At 38.7% G+C, this 21887-nt stretch overlaps 1 protein-coding gene and 1 long non-coding RNA gene across 2 annotated transcripts; both read left to right on the top strand.

Moving 5' to 3' along the window:
- Window positions 1–1058: 1058 nt before the first annotated feature.
- LOC107952823 (auxin transport protein BIG) lies at window positions 1059–18751 on the top strand. The gene is given in 19 exon segments (XM_041116930.1): window positions 1059–1246; window positions 1333–5271; window positions 5274–6146; window positions 6149–6901; window positions 6904–6957; window positions 6960–7046; window positions 7049–7141; window positions 7144–7270; window positions 7272–7395; window positions 8261–8866; window positions 8952–9132; window positions 9505–9739; window positions 9863–14410; window positions 14487–14709; window positions 14840–15244; window positions 15551–15694; window positions 15829–16854; window positions 17238–17741; window positions 17827–18751. Coding segments are annotated over 19 exon segments (14874 nt in total). The 5' UTR covers window positions 1059–1086; the 3' UTR covers window positions 18619–18751.
- Window positions 18752–19335: 584 nt separating this feature from the next.
- LOC121231888 (uncharacterized) lies at window positions 19336–20131 on the top strand. The gene is made up of 2 exons (XR_005930040.1): window positions 19336–19622; window positions 19834–20131. It is a non-coding gene; the product is annotated as an uncharacterized lncRNA (long non-coding RNA).
- Window positions 20132–21887: the final 1756 nt, after the last annotated feature.

The raw sequence follows: 21887 nt of genomic DNA, 5'->3' as shown, positions 1-21887 counted from the left end.
TCCTAAGCCTGCTTATCAAAGGCTTTTTGTGCTTGCTTAGTCCAGAAAAATCCTCTCTTTTGAGTAGTTCATTAGAGGTTGAGCAATAACTCCATCCCTTTGACAAATCATCTGTTTTACTAGTAAGTAGTAGCCAAAGAGGCCTAGGAAATCTCGTAGTTCCTTCACATAACCGCTGATGGTATGACCCAAGTACTCCTTAAGGGCCACAAAATAAAAATTGGTTATACAAATAACCAATTCTCTAAATTCACTTCATAGCTCAAAACACTATTTGCAAGTGCTAAAGGTAGGATAACTATTAAAGGAATCTACTGATATATATATTTATATATATGCATATAAACTGAGATATGGAATGTATATGGACATTGGTTAGGGAAAATGGCAAGACCAATAACTCATAATGCCCATGCTGGCGTTTGATGGTATTCTGACCTCAAAATCTATTTGGACAAGTAACAAACACCATTTAATTCATCTGAGGGCTCATCTTTTAGTAACAGCTGACATGATTGTGCATGGTAGCGTAGAGTAACTATCCTGTTTGCTCGGTTGTTTATGTCTATAGAGTATAGATTGATTATCTTTTTAAGGTAGTGTATGGTTTAGTGTTGAGAGATCAAATAAGGCATTAGATCTTTAAGCTCTAGAAAGAACCTTGCTTTTTATTAATGTAATTCAGATGATGGTCCTTTGCATAGCACAAATGCATAAAATGCTCTTTGTAGGAAAAGGCTGGCTTTCTATCCTTTTTATAACGTTGAGGTTCTTTTTTCTTAGCAGCGTTTCGGTCTCACTGTAACCCACTTGGTAGGAGAAGGCTTGTTTCTGTGTTTGTTGTATAAAGTTGAGGTTCATTCTGCTTAGCATTGTTTGGGTCATTGTAGTTTCTGCAAATTTAAATCTAACACTATTTTGTCTCATTTTCTTATGGATCGTTGTTATTTTTTATTTTCCATCTCATGCTTTCTACTTATTGTATGGCCAAATTATGCATGTATTTGATGCGGTATTTTTTTTTCTCTCCAATCTCATTACCACTGATTTAAATTTGTATATTTCTCTTTGGATTGCCAGAGTAATATGATACAGCTTTTGGAGATTATATTGGGTGGTGGAACTGACAAAATAGTTGATTCCTTGCAACCTGCCTCTGTAAATAGCCTTGTGGACTTGTTGCCAATAGTTTCTTGCAATTTGGGTAGCATTGAGCTGGATAACGACATAAAATGTGGCCTTCAAGGTATCTTTGATTCTGCATACTTTGTTATTATTTTGGTGGCCTGACTTTTTACTGATTCTGTTTGTTATTCTAACAATTTTGAGAAGGGATGAAGTGCTCAAGGGCAGAGAAGCAAGTGGATAGACTTCTATCAGCCTTAGCTTCTGAATGGGTGCAACCTGAAAGACATACTTCAGGGTTTGAGGCTCCTAGTTTCCATCAAGATTTGAACAGTCTAGTTTTCCTGTCCCAGCATTGGGCAGTTGCTCATGCAGAATGCATTCGGTGTTTGATTTTGCTGTGCAAAGAGCTCGTGGAACTTCCTGATATATTTGATGAAAGGATAGCAGGTGCAAATTTCCGCAAGAGACTTTCCTTCAGCTTGAGGATTTTGAAGTCACTTGGATGCCTTCTAAAGGATGTGCCATATGTAGAATATGATTCCTCAGTGTTAGAAGCAATTGCTTCATGTGCTGATGTTTTGCCTAATTTATTTAGACCCAGCTTTGAATTTGTCAATAACATTGCTGTTACGGAGGGTAATTTTGAGAGTCTTGTACTGTCACTACTAGAAGAGTTTGTTCATCTTGTTCGAGTTATGTTCTGCAACAGCGTAGTTTTTCAGAATGTGCAAGCATGTATTGTAGCATCTATTTTGGAACATCTCGGTCCATCCATATGGAGATACAACAAGGCTGCTTCGAACATAAAGCCCCCTTTAGCCTACTTCCCTCGAAGTGTTATTTACACCCTGAAGCTCATTCAGGATCTCAGAATCCAATTAAAAGAGGTTGTAGATCTGAAGGAGCTTGACACAGAGCTCGGTGGTTCTGTTGATTTATCAACGGATTCTCCTTCGTGCCATATACATGCTCAGAAGGTTCCCTTGCTACAGAGGTTCACTATCGATGAACTATCAAAAATGATATTTCCTTCATCAAGTAACTGGATGGACAATCTGATGCATCTTACTTCTTTTCTTCATTCTGAAGGAGTAAAATTAAGGCCAAAAATGGAGAGGTCAACCAGTTGTGGAAGATCTAATTGCTCCTCGGAATTGGAAACTGCTGTTTGCCATGATGATGAAGCCCTTTTTGGTAATCTTTTCTCTGAGGGTAGTCGGACGTTAGGATCTGCAGATGTATGTGATCAAACATCTGCTGTAAGTTCTAGCTCCAGCAATTGCAATATGCCAATGCAAGCCGCTATGGAACTGTTGAGCTTTCTGAAAGGGTGCATCTTCTCTCATGATTGGCTTCCTTCTGTTTATGAGGATGGGTGCAGAATGCTTAGTGCAGGCCACATTGATATTTTACTTTACATACTCAGCTGTCAGGGGGGACCTTTTGAAGATAACTTTGCAGCTTCGCATGAAGATAGGAAGAGTGGGCATATCCAAGAGCTTTCTTTTCAACTTCTGCACAATCTTCTTACCCACCATGCATTGTCTGATTCACTTGAGGATTATCTAGTTGAGCGAATTCTAAATGTTGAAGATGCTACCTTTGTTTATAACGATCAGACGTTAGCCTTGCTGGCTCATGCACTTTTCTCTAAGGTGGGCTTTGCTGGAAGCCAGTTGAGAACCAAAATCTACAGAGGATTTGTTTCTTTTATTGTTGAGAAGGCAAAATCTATTCGCTCAGACTGTCCTACTCTGAAGGAACTTCTGGTGACTCTTCCATCTGTATTTCACATTGAGATTCTTCTCATGGCATTCCATTTATCACCTGATGAAGAGAAGGTAACCCTGGCAAACCTCGTATTTTCTGCCCTTCAAACGGTTCATGTACCATCCACTGGTTCTTATGGTACACAGCTCTCTTGCTGGGCGTTGGTGGTTTCAAGGTTGATTCTACTGCTTCGTCACATGATATTACATCCATGTACTTGTCCACCATCAATGCTGCTAGCTTTTCGATCAAAGTTGAGGGACATCCAATCTTTTGTTTCTAATGTGCCAACAAATTCTATTGATAGTTTTTCCTCGTTGGCACCAATTGCAGCAAAGACTTTGACAGGGGCTTTGGTTGATGAAGAGCCAAGCTGCAGTAGCCTGATTCATCAACTGATTGATGTTACATACATTCAGTCTCCAATTTACATGGCTGATGTTGCCATTGGGTCATTACATTTGAGTTGGGATGATATGTGTTCACACTTCTCGTATATTCTGGGGTTTTGGAATGGTAAAAAAGCTGCAGCTATTGAAGACCTTATTATTGAAAGGTATATTTTCTTGCTTTGTTGGGATATTCCTACCATGAAGTCTCCATTCAGTCATCAGCTTTCACTGTGGAGTAACCTGCAGACTCTGGAAATATCTAGCACAGAACAATTTTTTTGCTTCAGCCATTTACTTCTGGGCCAGTGTGATGTTATTGGCAAGGGTGCTGACTTTCAAAAGCTTGTGGTTGGATTGCTAAGGCACTTGCAGGCTGCACATTTGCAGGATAACTTTGAGAATCTAGGATGGGATTTCTTGAGAAATGGAATGTGGTTGTCTTTGGTACTCTCTTTTTTTAATGTTGGCATTGGAAGATACTGTGTTAAGAATAACATTCCTGGAGGTGGTCCATTCTGGACAGAGAACAGACCTAGTGATAATGATTATATCAATTCTGCAGAAGGCTTCATTTCTGGCTTGATTGCAGATAATCAAACTTCAGAGCTTTTGAGGATGTTTGCATCCTTTTTAAAAGGATATTTGCAGTTTTATGAGAAGGCTTTCCTTGCTACCCTTGGTGATAGCAAGCATGATGACTATATGTTCTCGCCTGTGCTGCTTCTCAAGCTATCTATGTTTGACAAATCCCTCTTGGATGAACTCCTTAAGAAGTGTGGTGTGGATTCTTTTCAATTGGAGTCTGTTCTTGACATCTTATTAAAGGTAGATGGAGCAGTTGAGAAGAGAGCTTCTGGCATTTTAGCTAAGGTATTTTGGGAATGTATGTTGCATGGTTTTCCTTCTCATCTTCAAGCTTCTAGTGGAATCCTTCTTTCTTGTATTCTTAACATAAGGAGGATTATTTTCACTCTGGATGGATTACTGAAACTTTCCAATATGAAAGGAAATATTTTCCTGGAGACTGATGTACTGCATCAAATTCTTGATTCATTGACAAGTGTGAAATTAGATCGCATCTTTGAAAGGCTTCGTGGAAAATGTGAAGATGTTTGGCTCAACTTGAATGCTGGATTGGAGCTGTCTGATTATACTGAATTGTTTCTACTGAAGCGCATGGAAGGATTTCTAAGGTATATCCATTCTAGAGAAATGGGCGACACCAGTATCCTTGAATGGGTAATTACCAAGACAATAGATACCATGGATGCCCTCAGAAAAGATCCTAAGAAGTCTACACTTTTCAAATTTTATCTTGGAGCTGGAGATATGTCTGAATCACTTAAAGAGCTGCATGGCTCGCAGCGTGGTGATATATTGGTTCTTATCGACTCAGTGTGTAACTGTCACACTGAATTGGTTAACATTAAGGTGCTTAGCTTCTTTATTGATCTCTTATCTGGAGAGATATGTCCTAATCTTAAACTAAAGATACAGAATAAATACCTTAGCATGGATTTACTGTTATTGTCCAAGTGGTTGGAGAAGAGGTTACTAGGTTGCACAGCTGAAGCTATGGATGGGGTAAAGAGTGTCAAAGCAAATTCTGTTTCTCTTAGAGAATCAACTATGAGTTTTATTTTGTGCCTTGTGTCATCACCTTCTGAATTACAATCGGAGCTATACAATCATTTGTTTGAAGCTGTATTGATCTCACTTGAGACTGCATTTTTGCAATTTGACATTCATACTGCAAAGTCATATTTCCATTTTGTTGTTCAACTTGCAAGAGGGGAGAGCTCAATGAAGTTGCTTTTAAAGAGGACGGTAATGTTGACGCAGAAACTGGCAGGTGAAGAGCGTTTACTACCAGGATTGAAGTTTATCTTTGGCTTTCTTGGATGTTTCTTGAGTGATTGTGGGTCCAGCAGCAATACAACAGAAAAGTGTTCTGGGAAGTCCCTATCCATCAGTAGTGTTGCTGTGGCCCTGTGGCTTCTAGACCAGTGGGGTCCAGGAAGAATTCTGATGTTTTGGTTCTTTCTGCGAATCGAGATGGGGCAACTGCTACTCTTGAGTGTGATGCAACTTCTGTAGATGAAGATGAGGACGACGGAACATCTGATGGTGAGGAAGCTAGCATAGATAAAGATGAGGAAGAGGATACCAACAGTGAAAGGGCTCTTGCTTCTAAAGTTTGCACATTCACTTCTAGTGGCAGCAATTTCATGGAGCAACACTGGTATTTTTGTTATACCTGTGATCTAACAGTATCAAAAGGCTGCTGCTCTGTTTGTGCTAAAGTTTGTCATCGTGGTCATCGTGTTGTTTACTCTCGCTCCAGTCGATTTTTCTGTGACTGTGGAGCAGGCGGTGTTAGGGGTAGTAGTTGCCAATGCTTGAAGCCTCGAAAATTCACCGGTAGTGATAGTGCCCTTAATTGTGGTACCAACAGTTTTCAATCCTTTTTACCTCTCACAGAGGATGCAGATCAGCTGCCAGAAAGTGATTCTGATATGGACGAGGATGTTGGGGCAGATATGGAGAACTCGCTGAGGTTGTCTATTCCAAAAGATCTGCAAGATGGGATCTCCATGTTGCTTGAAGAACTTGATGTTGAGCGTCAGGTGCTTGAACTATGCTCTACATTGCTGCCTTCTATAACAGGCAGGAGGGAATCCAACCTTTCAAAAGATAAGAAAATTATTCTGGGTAAAGACAAAGTGCTTTCTTATGGCATAGATCTCTTGCAACTGAAGAAGGCATATAAAAGTGGGTCCTTGGATCTGAAGATAAAGACTGATTATCCAAATGGCAAAGAACTTAAATTGCATTTAGCTAGTGGTTCTCTTGTCAAATCTTGCTCAGTGTCAGTATTAGAGGAAGACTTGCTGTTGGAGAAGGCGACAAAGTTACTATTTTTGATTTTGGGCAGTTAATAGGACAAGCCACTATTGCACCTGTAACAGCAGACAAGGCCAATCTCAAGGCTTTATCCAAGAACCTCGTTCGATTTGAAATTGTTCACCTTTCATTTAATCTCGTGGTTGAGAATTACCTTGCTGTGGCTGGCTATGAAGATTTCCAGGTTCTTACCTTGAATCCTCGTGGAGAAGTTACTGATCGTCTAGCCATTGAGCTTGCCCTGCAAGGTGCTTATATCAGACGCATAGGATGGGTACCTGGTTCTCAGGTTCAGTTAATGGTGGTTACTAACAGGTTTGTCAAAATATATGATCTGTCCCAAGACAACATCAGTCCGATGCATTACTTTACATTGGCAGATGACACAATAGTAGATGCAACACTTATTGTGGCCTCTCAGGGAAGGATGTTTCTTGTTGTCCTTTCAGAACGAGGGAGTTTATTTAGGCTGGGATTATCTTTGGAGGGTCATGTGGGAGCTACACCTTTGAAGGAAATAATTCGTATTCAGGACAGAGAAATTCATGCAAAGGGCTCATCTTTGTACTTTTCTTGTACTTATAAGTTACTTTTCTTGTCCTATCAAGATGGCACTACTTTGATAGGTCGGTTAAGTCCTGATGCGTCATCATTGACTGAGATATCTTGTGTCTATGAGGAACAAGATGGTAAGCTGCGACCAGCTGGCTGCATCGATGGAAAGAGTTACTGGTTGGTAGTGGATTATTCTGTGGCTTCTCAAGTGTAAATCAAATTCTGCTATTGCAGTATCTTTTGGTGCAGATGAGTTATTTGCACAGAATTTGAGGCATGCCGTGAGCTCTTCCTCGCCTTAGTGGGAATAACTGCATATAAGCCTTTGTCCAAAGACAAAGTCCACTGTCTTGTTTTACATGATGATGGGAGCCTTCAGATATACTCTCATGTTCCATGGGAGTGGATGCTGCTGCTAGTGCCACAGCTGAGAAAGTGAAAAAATTGGGTTCTAATATCCTTAATAATAAAGCTTATGCTGGCACAAAGCCAGAATTCCCCTTGACTTCTTTGAGAAACAGTTTGCATTACAGCAGATGTGAAACTGAGCGGTGATGCAATCAGGAATGGTGATTCTGAAGGAGCTAAACAGAGCTTGGCCTCAGAGGATGGTTTTCTGGAAAGTCCAAGTCCTGCAGGATTTAAGGTATGCTTTACATTCCTTCTTGTTATCTATAGCATTAATAGCCATTAGTTCTTCTATGTATAGCTTTGGCGAGCAGTTGTATAATTTTGCTTATCTACTTGAGTAGACTTGTCCAAGGGCTGGACTACCCGCCTAAGTCTAAAGGCCGTCTGATATTTGGGAGGTTTTGGACAAAAATGGGCCTGGGCAAAAAAAAAGGCCGATTAAAATATGGGTCGGGCTTGGCTATAATATCCAAGCCTTGAGCCCAACCCACCTGGCCTGGCTTGCCTGTTTACCGATCTTGTAATATGTTATTTTTCTTTTGTTTTTATTTATTCATATTAAAATTGAATAATAATGTAAATATTACAAATAATGTCAAGCTTATATTTAAAAATTTGGTAAAAATGTAAAATCTGAATATAAAATAAAAATAAAAAGGGGCAGCATAAACAGGATTGGGTTGGCAATGTACACATAAGGGTGGGCTTAGACAAAATTGGAGGCCCATAATTTGGGCCGGGCTTGCAATATGTGTTGGCTTGCCTGAGCCCATGGACACCTCTATACTTGATTTTGTCTTCACTAGCTGGTAGTGGGATTTGCCATATTATCATTGTGATGGTGTAAATTTGCCATTTAATGAGTTAGGCTGCTTTACAATAATTCTACTCTTCACACCGCACTTAAAATTTATCTAGCTGTGAGCAAGCTGTTACATTTTGGTAATATTAAGCCTAGTGACCATCTAACGTTGTTTCAAAATACATCATCCTAAACTATCAAATCATGCGGAAGAGGTGCTTGTTCAGCCTGTTACATATGATTGAATTCTTAAATATTCATCTGTTGACTATTGTAACTGATCTTTTTTTTTTTTCAGATATCTGTTTCCAATTCAAACCCTGATATTGTCATGGTTGGTTTTCGTGTTTATGTGGGTAATCAATCAGCAAACCATATACCTTCTGAGATTACCATCTTCCAGAGGGTGATTAAGCTTGATGAAGGCATGAGGTCCTGGTACGACATTCCATTTACCGTAGCTGAATCACTACTTGCTGATGAAGAATTCATCATTTCTGTTGGTCCAACCTTCAGTGGCTCAGCCCTACCTAGAATAGACTCACTTGAAGTTTATGGTCGAGCTAAAGATGAATTTGGTTGGAAGGAGAAAATGGATGCTGTGTTAGACATAGAAGCTCGTGTTCTTGGTGCTAATTCTGTGCTTGCAGGGTCTGGTAAAAAGAGCCGGTCAATGCAGTCTGCTCCTATTCAGGAACAGGTGGTGGCTGATGGTCTTAAGCTTCTCTCTAGGATTTACTGTCTATGCAGATCCCAAGAAGAGGAGCTAAAAGTTGATCTGAGCAAGCTAAAGAGCAAGCAGTTATTGGAAGCAATATTTGAGAGTGATAGGGAACCCTTGATGCAGGCTGCTGCTTGCCGTGTCCTGCAGGCTGTGTTTCCTAAAAAAGAGATATACTACCAGGTACTTACCCAATTGGATGTTTATCTGACTTGGTTTGAGTATATTGATTTATTGTCTAACATGATTCTTTGCTCCTTTGCTTTAGATCAAGGACACCATGCGTCTTCTTGGCGTGGTTAAGTCAACATCTGTTCTTTCGTCAAGGCTTGGAATTGGTGGTGCTACAGGACAGTGGCTTATTGAAGAGTTCACCGCCCAGATGCGTGCAGTGTCTAAAATTGCACTTCACCGTCGCTCCAACTTAGCTAATTTCTTGGAGATGAATGGTATAGTCTTTATGCATTGTTTCTCTCATTGGTAAATGGGATATTATTGTGTATTTAGTAAGTATAGTGACCTTTTAGCTAGAGGCCTTATGCATATTGAATGTCCTCTCTGCTTGTAACTGGAAGAAAAACAGGTTCCTGAAGCTTGAATGCTTGTTGACTGGCTGTTGTTTTCGTCTCTTGGTGTTCCATATATTACATGTGTGTATTTTGGTTCACAAACTGTTATTTAGGTTTAAGTTTGTTTACACCTTATAAATATGCAAAGAATTTCCATATGCAAATGGGTTTGTGGTTTGCAGGTATTTTTCATAGTGGGGTTAGGGTAAGGAGAGTTGTTTTATTTTTTTTAAACCATTTTTGTTGATGTAGGTTCTGAAGTGGTGGATGGGCTTATGCAAGTTCTGTGGGGAATTTTAGATTTAGAACTTCCTGACACACAGACAATGAACAATATTGTGATATCTGCTGTGGAGCTCATTTACAGCTATGCTGAATGTTTGGCTTTGCATGGGAAGGACACAGGGAGGCGCTCTGTGGCGCCTGCAGTTATTTTATTTAAAAAACTTCTCTTCTTCCCAAATGAGGCAGTTCAAACTTCAAGCAGGTATTGCTCAGATAAATGGAATATGTTAAGACCTTTTCAATGTTTGGAATGTCTTATTACTAATTGCTTCTGCTTATCTGTCTATTTTAGCTTTAATGGTACTCACTTTTGCTTCTTTTTCAGTTTGGCCATATCATCAAGATTGCTCCAGGTTCCATTTCCAAAACAAACTATGTTAGGAACTGATGATGTGGTAGAAAGTGCGGTAACGTCCTCTATGCCTGCTGATACATCTGATGGAAATACACAAGTCATGATTGAAGAAGATTCTATAACCTCATCTGTTCAATACTGTTGTGATGGTTGTTCTACTGTTCCCATACTAAGGCGGAGATGGCATTGCACTGTTTGTCCTGATTTTGACTTATGCGAGGCATGCTATGAAGTTCTAGATGCTGATAGGCTTCCTGCACCTCATTCTAGAGATCATCCTATGACCGCAATTCCAATTGAAGTGGAATCTCTTGGAGGAGATGGCAGTGAAATTCGCTTCTCTACAGATGATTTGAGTGATTCAAACTTGGTGACAAATGTAACAGATGTTGGTATGCAGACTTCTGCACCTTCAATTCATGTCTTGGAACCAAGTGAATCCATGGAGTTCTCTTCTTCAATGGCTGACCCTGTCTCAATTTCTGCTTCAAAACGAGCTGTAAATTCCTTGCTTCTGTCTGAGCTTCTTGAGCAGCTGAAAGGGTGGATGGAGACCACTTCTGGTATTCGAGCTATTCCTGTTATGCAACTTTTCTACAGATTATCATCTACTGTTGGTGGGCCTTTCATTGATAGTTCGAAGTCCGAAACCTTAGATTTGGAGAAATTAATTAAATGGTTTTTGAATGAAATTAACCTCAACAAACCTTTTGTAGCCAGAACACGTTCTTCTTTTGGAGAAGTGGCAATCCTAGTCTTCATGTTCTTCACATTGATGCTCCGAAACTGGCACCAGCCTGGTAGTGATGGCACTGCTTCAAAAGGAACTGGGAATACAGACACTCCTGATAAAAGTGGTTCTCAAGTCTCCGGTTCAGTTGCCTCTCCGTCTTCCTTGGTGGATCATGACAAAAATGACTTTGCATCCCAACTTCTTCGAGCTTGCAATTCTCTTAGGAACCAAGCTTTTGTTAATTATATAATGGATATTCTGCAGCAGCTAGTGCATGTTTTCAAGTCACCAGCAGCTGGTCTTGAAAATGCTCATGGTTCAAATGTTGCTTCTGGATGTGGGGCTTTATTGACAATCCGAAGAGATCTACCTGCTGGTAATTTTTCCCCCTTCTTTTCAGATTCATATGCCAAAGCTCATCGGGCAGATACTTTTATGGACTACCACAGGCTATTGCTAGAGAATGCATTTCGACTGGTATACACTTTGGTAAGACCAGAAAAACATGACAAGAATGGGGAGAAAGAAAAGGTTCCTAAGACATCCTCTGGTAAGGATTTGAAGCTTGATGGATATCAGGAAGTCCTCTGCAGTTATATAAATAATCCTCATACAACATTTGTGAGAAGATATGCAAGGAGGCTTTTCCTGCATATGTGTGGAAGCAAAACTCACTATTACAGTGTTCGGGACTCTTGGCAATTCTCTACTGAAGTGAAGAAACTATACAAACATGTAAACAAATCTGGTGGATTTCAAAATCCTGTTCCGTATGAAAGAAGTGTTAAGATAGTTAAGTGCCTATCCACCATTGCTGAAGTGGCTGCTGCCCGGCCTCGGAACTGGCAGAAGTATTGCTTGAGACATAGTGATGTTTTGCCTTCCCTAATGAATGGGATTTTTTATTTTGGTGAGGAGTCTGTCATTCAGACTCTTAAATTATTAAATTTGGCATTCTATTTAGGGAAGGATATGAGTCACTCATCGCAAAAAGCGGAATCTGGGGATTCAGGTACCACTTCAAACAAATCAGGCACACAATCTTTGGATTCAAAGAAGAAGAAGAAGGGTGATGATGGAGTTGAAACTGGTTTAGAGAAGTCTTTTGTGGATATGGAAATGGTAGTTGAAATCTTTACTGATAAGGGAGGTGATGTCTTGAGGCAATTTATTGATTGCTTTTTACTGGAATGGAACTCGAGCTCTGTACGTGCTGAAGCTAAGTGCGTTCTTTATGGCGTGTGGCATCACGGGAAACATTCATTCAAGGAAACTGTGTTGACAGCTCTCCTGCAAAAGGTTAAATGCTTGCCGATGTATGGTCAGAATATTGTGGAGTATACTGAACTTGTCACTTGGTTACTGGGTGAATTCCCTGATAAAAGTTCAAAACAACAGACTGAAATTGTGGACCACTGCTTGACCCCTGATGTTATCAGGAGTATATTTGAGACACTTCATTCACAAAATGAACTCATAGCTAATCATCCAAATTCTCGCATATACAACACCTTGAGTGGTCTGGTAGAATTTGATGGTTACTATCTTGAGAGTGAGCCGTGTGTTGCCTGCAGCTCTCCTGAGGTCCCTTACAGCAGAATGAAGTTAGAAAGTTTGAAATCTGAGACCAAGTTTACTGACAACCGCATCATTGTGAAATGTACTGGAAGTTATACAATCCAGACTGTGACTATGAACGTTCATGATGCCCGTAAATCTAAGTCAGTTAAAGTCCTGAACCTGTATTACAACAATCGACCTGTGGCTGACTTATCAGAGTTGAAAAATAATTGGTCATTATGGAAGCGTGCAAAGAGTTGTCATCTTGCTTTCAACCAGAGCGAGCTCAAAGTGGAATTCCCCATTCCAATCACTGCTTGTAACTTCATGATTGAGCTTGATTCTTTCTATGAAAATCTTCAAGCCTTATCCCTTGAACCATTGCAGTGTCCTCGTTGCAGTCGACCTGTGACTGATAAGCATGGGACTTGCAGTAACTGCCATGAAAATGCATATCAATGCAGGCAGTGCCGTAATATCAATTATGATAATCTGGATTCTTTTTTATGCAATGAGTGTGGATACAGCAAGTATGGTCGGTTTGAGTTTAACTTCATGGCAAAACCAAGTTTTACATTTGACAACATGGAGAATGATGAAGACATGAAGAAAGGGCTGGCAGCTATAGAAGCTGAATCTGAAAATGCTCATAGGAGATATCAACAACTTCTGGGCTTCAAGAAACCCCTTCTGAAGATTGTCTCTAGCGTCGGTGAAAATGAGATGGATTCACAACAGAAAGACTCTGTCCAGCAAATGATGGTTTCCTTGCCTGGTCCTTCATGTAAGATAAACCGCAAAATTGCTCTTCTAGGTGTTCTTTATGGTGAGAAGTGCAAAGCTGCTTTCGATTCTGTCAGTAAAAGTGTACAGACACTGCAGGGTCTTCGGCGGGTTTTAATGAATTACTTACACCAGAAGCATTCGGATAACTCTGGAGCTGCATCAAGGTTTGTGATTTCCAGATCCCCAAATAACTGCTATGGTTGTGCAATGACATTTGTTACACAGTGTCTTGAGATCCTACAGGTGTTATCAAAACATCAAAATTCTAAGAAACAACTTGTTGCATCTGGCATCTTGTCTGAATTGTTTGAAAATAATATCCACCAAGGTCCTAAAACTGCTCGCGTCCAAGCGAGGGCAGCCCTTTGTGCTTTCTCTGAAGGTGATATTAATGCTGTATCTGAGTTGAACAGTTTGATACAGAAGAAAGTAATGTATTGTCTTGAACATCATCGTTCCATGGACATTGCTGTTGCCTCTCGTGAGGAATTGTTATTGCTTTCCGAAGTGTGTTCCCTGGCTGATGAATTCTGGGAATCAAGATTGCGTGTTGTTTTCCATCTGTTATTTTCTTCCATAAGATTGGGTGCAAAGCATCCTGCCATATCGGAGCACATAATTCTCCCTTGTTTGAGGATTATATCTTTGGCTTGTACTCCTCCAAAACCTGATACTGCAGAAAAGGAGCAAGGTGTTGTTAAATCTACTTCAGTTATGCAGCAGAAGGATGAAAATAACTCGACTATATTTGGATCTCATGGTGGTGGTATCAGCTCAAGTAAACTAATGCCAGAACCTATGGAAAAAAATTGGGTTGCTTCTCATAAGACCCAAGATATTCAATTGTTAAGTTATTCCGAGTGGGAGAAGGGGGCATCTTATCTTGATTTTGTCCGAAGGCAATATAAAGTGTCTCAATCTGTCAAAGGTGTGGGCCAGAGGTCACGCCCACATAGAACTGACTTCCTGGCCCTCAAATATGGACTAAGGTGGAAGCGCTCTGCTTGTAAAGCAAGCAAAGGTGACTTGTCAGTGTTTGAGCTAGGATCATGGGTCACGGAACTTGTTCTGAGTGCGTGCTCCCAGTCCATTAGGTCTGAGATGTGTATGCTAATTAGTTTACTTTGTGCTCAAAGTTCATCAAGACGATTTCGGTTGCTGAGCCTATTGATGGGTTTGTTACCAGCAACTCTTGCTGCTGGCGAAAATGCTGCAGAGTATTTTGAGTTACTATTCAAGATGATTGAATCAGAAGATGCTCGTCTTTTCTTGACAGTAAGGGGATGTCTAGATACAATTTGCAAGTTGATTACCAAAGAAGTGGGGAATATCGAATCACTTGAGAGGAGCCTGCATATTGACATTTCACAAGGATTCATTCTCCATAAGCTTATAGAGCTCCTTGGAAAATTTCTGGAGGTTCCTAATATCAGATCGAGGTATCACTAATTCTTGTTATTTTCACAATAATTAAATTGCTCTCTCATATTCTAATTAATTTTGTTTTGACAACAGATTCATGCAAGACAATTTGCTGACTGAAGTCCTTGAGGCTCTTATTGTAATTCGTGGTTTGATAGTGCAGAAGACTAAGTTGATTAGTGATTGCAACCGACTTCTAAAAGATCTTTTAGATAGTCTGCTGCTTGAGAGCAGTGAGAACAAACGGCAATTCATCCGTGCTTGTATCCGTGGTCTGCAGATTCATGGCGAGGAGAAGAAAGGAAGAACATGTTTGGTATGGGAACTTAATAAATTATCTTTTTTTTCCGTTGTAATGATTTTCTTGAGTTACAATAATGCAACTTCTTGTTTTATATTGAGTTATAACATTGCAACTAATTTCAATTGTATGAATCTTATGGCAGTTTATTTTAGAGCAACTCTGCAACTTGATCTGCCCGTCAAAACCAGAGGCGGTTTATTTGTTGGTTTTAAACAAAGCTCACACGCAGGAAGAGTTTATTAGGGGATCAATGACTAAGAATCCTTATTCAAGTGCTGAGATTGGTCCACTAATGCGTGATGTTAAAAATAAAATTTGCCATCAATTGGATCTGCTAGGTCTTCTTGAAGATGACTATGGCATGGAACTCTTAGTAGCCGGGAATATAATATCTCTTGATTTGAGCATTGCCCAGGTTTATGAGCAAGTCTGGAAGAAGTCAAACAGTCAATCTTCTAATTCTATGGCTAATTCTTCACTGTTATCCTCTGGTGCTGTAACATCAACTAGAGAATGCTCTCCCATGATAGTGACATACCGACTTCAGGTTTGTTACTGTTTTTTCTAGTCAATGCCTTGTCTTTCCTCTTTTCATGGTTGAGCTATGTAGGAATGCCTTTCACTACTTGTGCGATTTTCTTGCAATGGTTTTTGCATATGGGAATCCTTATATTGGGATTGGTTATGTCAAAATCATGCTTATCGTCCCTGTTTTCTGCATACTTTTCAAATTGAAAATCCATTTGGAGTGGAGCTTATGACATTTGATACTAAATGACCTTGGTATGCTCAGTATGTGACCAAAAGTAGCCTTGCATTTCTGTTTTATTTACATTTTGAGTTCAATGGACAGGGTTTAGATGGTGAAGCCACTGAGCCTATGATAAAAGAATTGGAGGAAGACAGAGAGGAATCACAAGATCCTGAGGTTGAGTTTGCAATAGCTGGTGCAGTTCGTGAATATGATGGGCTGGAAATCTTGTTGTGCATGATTCAGGTGCGTGGGTTCATTTCATTATTGTAGTTTATGACTCCACAGTACTTTTTATTTACATGCATAGAACTTTGAGGTTCATAAAGGGACAACCGCTTTTAAAACAAAAAAGATTTATTCATGCTCTGAATGTACAGCGTTTGCGAGATGACTTCAAGTCCAACCAGGAGCAGTTGGTTGCTGTTCTCAATCTTCTCATGCATTGCTGCAAGATTAGAGAGAATAGGAGGGCCTTATTAAGGCTTGGAGCTTTAGGCTTACTGCTTGAAACAGCAAGGCGAGCTTTTGCTGTGGATGCCATGGAGCCAGCTGAAGGCATTCTTTTGATTGTAGAGAGCCTTACATTGGAAGCAAATGAGAGTGACAATATTAGTATCTCACAAAGTGTTCTCACTGTCACTAGTGAGGAAACTGGCACTGGAGACCAAGCCAAGAAAATTGTTCTTATGTTCCTGGAAAGGCTGTGTCATCCTTTAGGGCATAAGAAATCAAACAAACAACAGAGGAACACCGAGATGGTTGCAAGAATCTTACCCTACTTAACTTATGGTGAACCTGCTGCTATGGAAGCACTTATTCAGCATTTTAACCCATACTTGCAAGATTGGGGAGAGTTCGACCGATTGCAGAAACAGCATCAAGACAATCCTAAAGATGAAAGCATTTCTCAGCAAGCAGCCAAGCAGAGGTTCACGGTTGAAAATTTTGTTCTGGTTTCAGAATCTCTAAAAACTAGTTCCTGTGGAGAGAGATTGAAGGATATTATCCTCGAGAAGGGCATTACAGGTGTAGCTGTCAGACATTTGAGTGAGAGTTTTGCAATTGCAGGGCAGGCTGGCTTTAAATCCAGTTCAGAATGGGCATTAGCTTTGAAACTGCCATCCGTCCCACTTGTATTGTCAATGCTCAGAGGCTTATCAATGGGGCACTTTGCCACTCAGAGGTGCATTGATGAAGGTGGGATTTTGCCCTTACTCCATGCTTTGGAAGGTGTGTCTGGAGAAAATGAGATTGGGGCAAAGGCAGAAAATTTGCTGGACACTCTATCAGATAAGGAAGGCAAAGGAGATGGATTCTTGGGGGAAAAGGTGCGTAGGTTGCGGCATGCAACTAGAGATGAAATGAGACAGCGAGCTTTAAGGAAAAGGGAAGAGTTACTTCAGGTACCTTCATAGAGTTTAAATTCCTTGTATATGTACTTGCATACCTGCTGCAGGAAAGTGAAATTTGCCAATGGTACAATTTTGTAGCTGGTTTTCGTCTTTTTTTTACATAGGCTTTTACTTCCATTTCTTTTGTTTTCGAAATTGTAGTTGTGAATAGTTTCAATTGCATGGTTGTATTTCTTTAGCATGGATCTTATTTTCTTCTTGTTGCAAGCCTATGTACTTCTAATGATGAAACTTTTGAATGTTAATTAATGGAGCTTGTAGAGGTACAGAACAGGCATTCACATGCCAGTTTTCTCCCTCTCCTCTCCTCTTTTCATTTATTTGTTTATCTTGGCTAGAAAAGCTGAACTGATTCTCTTTTGGCAACTGTCTAGGGACTTGGAATGCGACAAGAGCTAGCTTCGGATGGTGGTGAGCGAATTATTGTTGCTCGGCCTCTTCTGGAAGGTTTGGAAGATGTGGAGGAGGAGGAAGATGGGCTGGCGTGCATGGTGTGTCGAGAAGGCTATAGTTTGAGACCCACTGACTTGCTGGGTGTTTATTCTTATAGCAAGCGAGTAAACCTGGGTGTTGGCACGTCAGGAAGTGCACGTGGAGAGTGTGTTTACACTACCGTTAGTTATTTTAACATTATTCATTTCCAGTGCCATCAAGAGGCTAAAAGAGCAGATGCTGCTCTGAAGAATCCAAAGAAAGAGTGGGAGGGTGCTACTCTCAGGAACAATGAATCGCTTTGCAATTCTTTATTTCCTGTGAGAGGTCCGTCAGTTCCATTAGCACAGTATGTCCGGTATGTCGACCAATACTGGGATAACCTCAACGCTCTTGGTCGTGCTGATGGAAGTCGGCTTCGGCAATTGACTTATGATATTGTTCTGGTATGCTCTTCCATCTAAAGCTTGTTATTAACTTGTGTGTTCTGTTTTTAGATGTGCCTGATATATCTGCATATTTTCTGCGCAGATGCTAGCTCGATTTGCAACAGGGGCATCATTCAGTGCAGAGTGCAGGGGCGGTGGAAGAGAAAGCAACTCCCGCTTTTTGCCTTTCATGATCCAAATGGCTCGTCACCTTCTGGAACAGGGAGGCCCTTCTCAGAGACGTAACATGGCCAAGACAGTAGCAACATACATATCCTCTTCAACATTAGATTCAAAATCTGCAACCGGTGGAACTCAACCTTTGGGAACAGAGGAAACCGTTCAGTTCATGATGGTAAATTCACTGCTTTCAGAGTCCTATGAGTCATGGTTGCAACAGCGACGTGACTTCTTGCAACGTGGAATATATCATGCCTACATGCAGCATACTCATGGCCGGTCAACAGCTAAGATAGAATCAGCAAGTAGCAGCAAAAGTCCCACCTCCACCTCAGAAACCGGTGGTGATGAGCTGCTGTCAATTGTTCGACCCATGCTGGTGTATACAGGCTTGATTGAGCAGTTGCAGCAAATATTCAAGGTTAAGAAATCATCAAGTTTGGCAGCCACCAAAGGCAAATCTGAAGGAACCTCAACCGGAACCGAAGGAGAAGGGTTGGAAGGTTGGGAGGTGGTGATGAAAGAGAGGTTGTTGAATGTGAAGGAAATGATAGGGTTCTCCAAAGAGTTGCTCTCATGGCTCGATGACATGACTTCTGCAAGTGATTTGCAAGAGGCTTTCGACATCATTGGTGCCTTGGGTGATGTTTTATCGGGTGGATTTTCCCGGTGTGAGGATTTTGTCCAAGCTGCTATTGCTGCAGGAAAAATGTGAGTTTCCTTTTGATGCTTGTATTCGGTTACCACTTAAGTTTGACTTTTTGGAACTAATAAGTCAAGGTTGCCATGTAAAAGTAAAACTTGCTCTTTTATGATTCTTCAATGCAAAAAAATTAAAATTTATCAAATTACTCTTTAGATAATTATAATACTACTACCAAGATAGTATTGATGGAAGAATATTTTTGGTTTGGTTGGGGACCATAACCATTCGTCAATCATCTCTCTTACTTCTAATCTGGTATTTTCTCAAAATGTTAACAGCAATCCACAGATGTCTAAACAAAATACCTTGTGTAGAAAAGTGTCCAATTCAAATAATTAAAAAGAACTCTGGTTTTCTGTTTTTTCCCCTTCTCAAGCTCGTGAAATCTTTTCTTTTTCCATTTTGTCCTTTTCTATTCTTCTAAAAGAAATTACCTTTAGTTAATATTATTTTTTTTCATGTTCAAGCAACATGCAACGTCCCAAATTGGTTGCAAAAAACCATATGTTTCCTCTCTACTTATTTACTTGTCATACATATTTTAAAACTGTAGATTTAATAGGTTGAGATCCTAATCAATATACCCAAACTAAGAAAAAGAATTATTAAGAACAACAAACAAATTTCTTTTAACTATGAATACAAAATAAAAAAGTTACTTTGAAAATAATTTAATAATCAATTGAGCTCCTAATGTTTGCCACAATGACAAATATGGTAAATATTCGTTTAACAAATCATAGAAAATTTTAGAAATATTAAAAAATTTGTAATTTTTTATTTTTTTAAAAAATAGAACTTAAAAATATTAAAAATAATAGAAAAATATTTTAAAAATAAAAAATAGAATTTTTTAAATTATAAAAGTTAAAAAAAAATGGAATCAAATATAAAATTTTTTATAAAGATTTCCTCAAGAATTTTCTGGCGTACTCTCGACACATCCCTGCTACCAGGCAAGCTTCCCACTGTCGGTCTATCTCTGCTGCGCAAGGCCTACCACAGGAATTAAGGTATAATTTTAAACCCTAATTTTAGCTTCATTGATTTCTACTATTTTACGCTTGATCTTCAAGCTTAAAGACTGTTTTTGAGGTCTGCCGACCATCGCGGCCGTGACAGCACTATTTGAACTCATATGGATTTTGATTGCTTTATGTGGGAATAAAATGGTATTTACGAGTTATGACCTCCCTTCTGATTTCCTCCATTTTTGATGGTAAGTTTTTAGGCAATGGGGTTTCAAAGTAAAGAACCAAGCTTGCAAGCTGAGAATACAATGGATGATGATGATGATGATGATGATGTAACAGTTTTTAGGCAATTTGGGTCTGAATCATATGTGTTGGGTCTGAATCATATGTGAAGTTAACGGAGCTCGAAGAACGCTGTAAACAATCGGGGAGTCCTTATTGATAAGCTCGAAGATATCGGCTGCAATTTTTTTTTATAATTTTTAATATTTTTATTACTTTAAAATAAATCTATATTGAAAAAACCGAAAATTCTAAATTTCTTTTTATATTTTTAGAATTTTTAAATAAATATAACACAAATTACCTGAATTTTTTGACGTGGCGCAACCTTAATGCGCCATGTGGAAAAGTTGATGGCAAGTTAACATTGTCAAAAGTCTTTGAACTTAAATTTGAGAGGGCTCAATTGATTATTGAACTATATTCAAGGGTCTTTTATACATAATAACCCAAAATTTTAATTTACCCAAACCTCATATGAAAATCCAAGCTAGGTGTCGTATAAGCACATACTATGCTTCCAAAATAAAATGTCAGCATTGGAAACTTTATGGGATATATACATATGGTATTTGTATGATATTTATATTATTTTCCTTATATGTTGTGTGCTAATTTATATTATTCTATTTTTAAAACATTAAATTATAAAATATATATTTATAATTTATCATGGTGATCTAATTTTGAGAAAAATCGTTTTATTATTTAGTTAATTTTATTTACAATGATAGTATTTGGTAGTGTTTGTGAAATATTTTAATTTTATTGGCAGGATTCAAATACTATTATATGTATTTTTTAAAATTTTTTTAATTTTTTACGGCACTTAAAATCTCGACTTTAAAAATTTTACTCGAATATCAAATAATTTTTCTTATTTTTAAGTGATACATTTAAGTTTAAATATTTGGCATATAGGTAGTGTTTAGAAAATCACTTAGTAATTGAATTTGAGTGTAATTGCTTGTAATTATACAATGATGACATGTTTGGGTAACTATTATAATTGATGAGTTCTTCTAATTCTTAGAGAGAAAGTTACAGACTATTTGGAATCTGAACTTAAATATTATAAGATCGGTACTAATTATGCATAGAAAAGAATTTTTTGCACTATATCGTGGGGGTATAATATCATTTGAAAGAATGGTGTCAGGAACAAGTATTATAGACAATTTATGAATTCTTTAACTTGAGACATTTAAGGCTTTGAAATGTAATTGAAAATACATTTGTTGTTCTAATTTTTTTTCATATTAACAAAATAACCTTAGTATAGTATAAAAAAGCAAAGTTGAATTGTAGTAACATGTTGCATATTTCATAATTTCAATAATAATAAGTGGAATTGAGATTATCTATACTTTGAAGAGTACATGGAAGAAGGAGATCTTAATAATCTTTGTAACACCTCAAACTTGATTTAGACGTTATGGCTGAATCTGAAAATGTTACAAAGAAGGGTTTCGAATCCAGTCTTATCATGTTAAAAACCCCGTATAATTTATTACTAAAAGAGTCCACATTTTATAAAACGTATTATTATTATATTTATTAACGAAACCACCGACAGTTTGCTACTTCAAAAAACATAATTTGCAATGGATGTTTTAAAAGTCGTTATATTTGAAAACTGAGCTTGTGTTTTCAAAAAATATTTGTTTGCGTAAAAACTGTTGTTTTATCAGCAGGATAAAAACCAAAACACATCCAAATCCAAAAATTATAAATAAATAGTCTAGAGAGTCCCAAAATTATAAAACTCTCAAGGAAAATCCAAAAAATTAAATAAATTATTAATTAAAAACAGTTCACGGACTAGTGGTCACCACTAAGCCTCCGTCGCACCGACTCGCCTATGCTTGGGGATTACTTGAACAGAACAGACAAATAGATGTGAGTTTTCAAAAACACAGTGTGTAACTCAACGGAAACATACATACATATATTCTTAGATTTCCCACATAGCAGAGCAAATACGGACATAAATCCTTAACAGAATCATATTATCACAAAATC

Source organism: Gossypium hirsutum, chromosome A07 (genome assembly GCF_007990345.1).
Source record: "Gossypium hirsutum isolate 1008001.06 chromosome A07, Gossypium_hirsutum_v2.1, whole genome shotgun sequence".
NCBI lineage: Eukaryota > Viridiplantae > Streptophyta > Magnoliopsida > Malvales > Malvaceae > Gossypium > Gossypium hirsutum.
The sequence above is the reverse complement of the archived record's forward strand: the minus strand, read 5'-3'. Positions and strand labels throughout refer to the sequence as shown.